Raw genomic sequence first — 6000 nt, 5'->3', positions numbered from 1 at the left:
AGTAGCAACCAGTGTGCTATACTTCTAATAAACATGGATATAAGACGGAGTTAACAGAACTAATTATTAGAGGAGAAACAATGAAGAAAGCTGATCCAGCTATATTCTATGTGGCAAACAGGAACAGCACCACTTCTAAATGTACAAAAACCTCAAGAAAATTAAAAGATTGAGATTCCAAAAGATCCCATTATACAAAGCATTCTTTTGAGTAGTTCCAAAGGAGTAAAAACATACTAATGTATTAAGAAGACTTGCAAAGGGTGCCAAAACAGACCTCTTTCATATACATGAAACATTAATCCACATTTAATAAAAATTCACACTGTGGTATTATAAATGCAGGGGTTTATTTGACTAATAATACCAAGACATTTTAAACTGTGAATCTGGGGTATTAGATTTTCCTCTCTTCTTTAGAACTTGAACGGGAAAAATATTTTTGGTACAGAAGAAAATACTACTACGTTAATGATTCTGAAGCAAGGGAAAATTAATCAAAGGAAGCGAGTGCATCCTCCATTAAGAGGAATATGTTGGCTACAAAGCTTAATTGCTGCTGCTTTCACAGGAACAACTGCTGCAGCCAGGATACATCTACAGTTAAGAATGTTCTATGTCAGCATTAACAGTGTTTCTTTGCAACCCATATTTTCAGTAATATTGATTTAATTTCTTTCATCTAGACAAAATAACCATACATTATTGATTCAGGACATTCTTCTTCAGCTTCTACCACATATTCATTTTGTGTTACAATAGTAACATTGCTATAAAATGTCAATCCCTGACACATGACTAAAAAGTATTGGGTGGTTTCCAACCAAGCAGTTCCATCAGCAGGGCTGTCTTAAGCATATGTGGTGCCGGGGTGCAATGATCCACCTGGCACACACACACACCCTGGTTGCCCAGTCCCAGGCGCACAGGAGGGCAGAACTGGCCAGCCGCCTCAGCTTCTGGGTGGCTTGGTCTCCCCCGAACTCACTGCGCAGAGCCGCCCGCAGCAGAACAGCTCCAACTGATGGACGGGCTCTTCCCCAGACTCAACTCTCGGGCCCTGGACTCTCGGCCTGGCGCCCCTGAGAGCCCGGCACCTGGGTGCCCCGCACCCCTAGCGCCTATGGGTAAGACGGCCCTGTTCGTCAGCGCAAGGATTTACGTTTGTGCAACTGAACTTCCTCTTTCTCTCTCTGCATACCCTCCCCAAATGTGCTCTGGAGGGTTGAGGGAACCCCCAGAACGCATCTAGGTGGCGCATGTGGGGTGCAAGAAAGACGTGAGGCACAGTTCCTTTGTGGAGCCCAAAGTCCTTGCATTAATGGAACTACTTTGTCAGATACCACCCATTATTATTATTTATTTACACTTATATACCACCTTTTTTTCTAAAGGAGCTTGGGGCAGTGCACAACGTAAAAAACACAGCCAATAATTAATAACTAAAAATTACAATCCTTTAAAAAAAAAAAATCGGTATTAATGACAAAACTGATGAATCCCACAGAGTTTGTTGCCCAAATGCACGGATGAATTGGTTTTTAATTGACATCTGAATATTAACATTGTGAGGCGCAACTGCACTTCCCTGGGGAGGAATTCCACAGTCAGGGAGCCACCACTGTGAAGTCCCTGTCTCAGACAACGGCCCCACAGGCCATATCAACCAGTGGGATCATGAAGAGGGCCTTATCTGCCAAGCTAAGAACGCAGGCTAGCAGATATTGGGGAGATGCTTTTTTATGTATCAGTACCTATGTCCTAAATTTGTCCTGGTAGGTCAAAGGTGGGCAGTGAAGAGCTTTAAGGATCAGTGCCTCCTGGTCCCATCTAGCTGACTTGCTCAACAGCTAGGCTGTTTTGCATTAGCTGTATTTTGCATGAGGTGAGGCTATCAGATTGTCTTCATGGTAGCTCATGTAAAGTGCACTGTAGCAATCCCATTGTGAGGTTCTTCAAGCATGGATTACTGTGGCCAGGCTGTAGGAAACACAGGTTGCAACTCACAGGAAGCCAAACTATTGCTGATCAGGACTGCAGAAGCATGCAGGCTCCTGGAGTGAGATTTGCACCCGCTTTGCTGCTCTCTGTTCCCTTCTAGCTCCGTGCAGCAGCTAAACCAAGATTTGGCTTAGTGTGTTGCCTGATCATGGTTAAGCTCCTAATCATCATCTATGGTTGGCTGCAGCTTTCTAGCTCACATCCATTGCATGTTTTGGAGATGCCTTCTCCCCTGACAATATACATGCTAATCACATACAAGTGTATTGCAGTGTGTAATTGCTCTCCTGAGTGACAGGACAAAATACCTTGTTCTCCGATGATCACATTTACTAGTCTGTTCTTACCGGCATCCCGCAATGTGAACTGGACATGAAGGTTTATATGACATATTGTTTAATCAGAACAAGAAATTAAACGGGGGGAAATGTTAAAATTATTATTTCATTCCCACTGTTGTTGCAAATCAAAATCCCCATACTGGAATTTTCTCTTCTAACCGCTGTCTTGTAAAAAAGTTATGTTCCTTGTGCAGTAATGCCAAAAGCCTCCCATAAAAAAAATTAAAGAAGCCCTACTAAAGATCACAGACTGATAAACAGGGGTGAGAGTATGGGGGATGGATATCTCTTGTTTATTCCCTGATGGTCCAGGCATTCTGCTTTTCATTATTATTATTATAATGTTTGAACTCCTTGGCAAGTTGCCACCTGAACTTTGTCCATTATCAAAAGAGATGACTGTCTGGATTAAATCCATATCAAACTCCACTTCATCATTTTAAAGGATTCTTTCTTTAAAAAAATAAATAAACCTAATTCTACATGACATTGCTAAATTTTAACATTATTCACTAAGAGCTCCATTCTTCTGAGCTTGCGCTTGTTTTTTGGCATGGGCTTGTCGTATAAACCATTCTTAAGAAGGTGCTCCTTGCTGTGATGAACTTGGGCGCCGTGTTGAAGCTGGAAAGAGCAGAGGGCTTGAAGAGGACGGAGGACAGTCTGGAAAAAAGGAGACAGATGGAGACTGAGAGAGAAAAAAAGCTTTTATTACATAGGTTTCAGATATTATTTCATCTTGAGTTAACACAGGCTTGTCACTGCACCAAGTAAATGACTGATATCCCACTCCTGAGCACACTGGAACTCACACTGATTTCAAAGGGAGCTTCCACTGAATTATGCTCAAGCTTGCAGGCTGGATTTCATCACATGTTGAGATGAAATATTTAATATACTGAAATGTGTGCTTGATATAAAAATGATCAGAAGAATTGCAAGCACATTGTTTAAAGTAGTTGCAGATCTTAATACAATGCTTTTTGTTGTTGTCGTGCTCTAAGCTTCCTGGACATATTTCTTTGTGTTCCTAATTTTGGCTCTACTGTGTTGGTGCTAGGTAAAAGTGGGAAGGTGGAGGCGGGGGGAACACAACAGAAAACTAAATTTTTTCTTGCAAAGGCTAAAATACAAGAAGGGTAGGCAGAGTTCTGAACTGCATGCAGTTTAGTCATGTAAAGGTAAAGGGCCCCTCGGCGGCTAAGTCCAATCAAAGGCAACTATGGAGTGCAGTGTTAATCTCTCTTTCAGGGCGAGAGAATCGGCATTAATTCACAGACAGCTTTCTGGGTCATGTGGCCAGCATGACTAAACTGCTTCTGGTGCAACAGGACACTGTGACAAGTGTCAAAGCACACGGAAACGCCATTTACCTTCCCGCCGCAGCAGTACCTATTTATCTACTTACACTGGTGTGCTTTGAACTGCTAGGTTAGCAGAAGCTGGGACAGAGCAACAGGCACTCACCCTGTTGCGCAGATTCAAACCATAGATCTTCTGATCAGCAAGCCCAAGAGGATCAGTGGTTTAGACCACTGCGCCACCCACTCCCTTACTCTGAATGTGCAAAGGGCTGTTAAACAGTGTGCTAGTATTTAGTACACCTTCATATTCCAAATACACACGGGATAAATTTTATTCCATAAAACTGGGAGTAAAGAAACACCAAAATACAGGGAGGTTCACTAACAATATGTTTTTCATTGCTAAACGCAATTCAGATAGGTTTGAAACAACCTGTACCCATTAATAATTCAGCAAACGTTGGCTACAAATCTTAGTACAGTGGTACCTCCAATTACAAGGGATGCGGGTGGCGTTGTGGGTTAAACCACAGAGCCTAGGACTTGCCGATCAGAAGGTCGGCGGTTTGAATCCCCATGACAGGGTGAGCTCTCGTTTCTCAATCCCTGCTCCTGCCAACCTAGCAGTTCAAAAGCACGAAGTGCAAGTAGATGAATAGGTACCGCTCCAGCGGGAAGGTAAACGGCGTTTCCGTGCACTGCTCTGGTTCGCCAGAAGTGGCTTAGTCATGCTGGCCACATGACCTGGAAGCTGTACGCCAGCTCCCTCAGCCAATAAAGCGAGATGAGTGCCGCAACCCCAGAGTCGTCCACGACTGGACCTAATGGTCAGGGGTCCCTTTACCTTTACCTTACCTCCGGTTACGAACTTAATTTGTTCCGGAGCTCCATTTGCAACCTGAAACCGTTCTTAACATGAGGTGCGCTTTTACCAATGGTGCCTCCCGCTGCTGCCGCACCGCCAGCACATGACTTCCGCTTGCATCCCGGGGCAAAGTTCGCAACCGGGAGCATCTACTTCTCGGTTAGCGCAGCTTGTAACCCGAAGCATTCGTAAGGAGGGCGGTACGTAACACAAGGTTCCACTGTAGCTTGAAACAGAAACCTGTCAGGTTACCTAAGATTGGGTATCCATTGCTGTGAAGGCCATAAACTCATTTAAAGACCAGGAGTGAGGAACTGGATCTGGAGAAGGGGGGGGGCACAGATCTTTATCTCCCTCACCACCTACGGGTCAAGTCTGTCAGTCAATTGACATCACAGTTATCACCAGGTGACCCATTTCCCCTTGACAACATGGTTTGAAATCAAGCCATGCAGGCCAAGGAACAACACTTTGTGCTGGCAGAGGTACAAGGCTTTGCATGCATCACAAACTCTGGTCCCAGCCAAGCTGCCCCACGCCTGACAATCAGGTGATTGATAACGCCTGTAAACCCTACTTTCAACTGAGTCACACCTTTACCTGTCAGGTGTAGGGCAGGTAGGCGTGGTGGCTGACAAAATGATGCTGGATGACAGCTCTCCCCATCCCTGGCCATGGTGATGGATGCTGATGGGAGATGGAGGGTCAAGGTTCCCGAGCCCTGTCCCAAAGCCTATTTATTCTGAAAACCCACAATGAGAAACAGTCATTACAGTACTGTTTCTTAGGATTCTCATTTGGAGTGCTAACAATCATGTAGCGTTTCCAGTGTTAGTTACCAAAGTGTATTGGAGACATTTTAGAATCTTGACAGAGTCTTCCATCACAGACCCATGAGATCCACTTGCACAGCAAAGGCTAATGTCTTATTGTTGGTTCTTTGACCCAGTAGAATAAACTTAAACTCCAGAGCTGTCATGTTCCCAATTCTTATAATGACATCTGACAGTTTTAAGCTGATTAGTAGATTGAAATAACCCAGTGGGTCGTACCCTGAGGCTAGAAGAATGCTTTCAGTCATTGGGATGAGTTTACAAATATATTTTAATCTTCAAGCTCACTTCAAGGGTTGTTCAGGTCATCTTTGCAGAGTATCTCATGCAGGAATGATTCTTATTAATTGCTTAGTTGAAATTGGATTGGCAGTGACTTATTATTCTTTGGGGTTCACCACAGATGCCTTTGGACCACAGAGTAGCTGTTTAACCTATTTATAAACATTTATGTATTTCATTACCGTGAAAGAAGATAATTGCTTAGCCTGACTTCAACAACCTTTGTTTCGGCATGAAATGTTATGAAATATAAGAAAAGGAGAGTTATGTAACCTCAGAGGGGAAAGAGGAGTGGCACACTTTTCAATCTAACAACACTAATATCTTTATTCTGCTTTTGTAAATAGCCAATGTCAGAAGAACAAAGAACCAAG

The 6000-nt window shown here is 43.5% G+C and overlaps 1 protein-coding gene across 2 annotated transcripts in view; it reads right to left on the bottom strand.

The window, feature by feature from the left end:
* Positions 1–293: 293 nt before the first annotated feature.
* Positions 294–6000, bottom strand: part of DTWD2 (DTW motif tRNA-uridine aminocarboxypropyltransferase 2) — a 92370-nt gene continuing 86663 nt past the window's right edge. Inside the window, exon 6 of one of the 2 annotated variants that reach the window (XM_028748594.2) lies at positions 294–3030. In XM_028748594.2, the coding sequence (XP_028604427.2) occupies positions 2920–3030 (111 nt within the window). In that variant the 3' untranslated portion in view covers positions 294–2919. The remainder of the gene's footprint in view (positions 3031–6000) is intronic. The other variant, XM_028748593.2, reaches the window with a different exon arrangement.

Source organism: Podarcis muralis, chromosome 11 (genome assembly GCF_964188315.1).
Source record: "Podarcis muralis chromosome 11, rPodMur119.hap1.1, whole genome shotgun sequence".
NCBI lineage: Eukaryota > Metazoa > Chordata > Lepidosauria > Squamata > Lacertidae > Podarcis > Podarcis muralis.
This window is presented reverse-complemented; position numbering and strand designations above follow the sequence as displayed.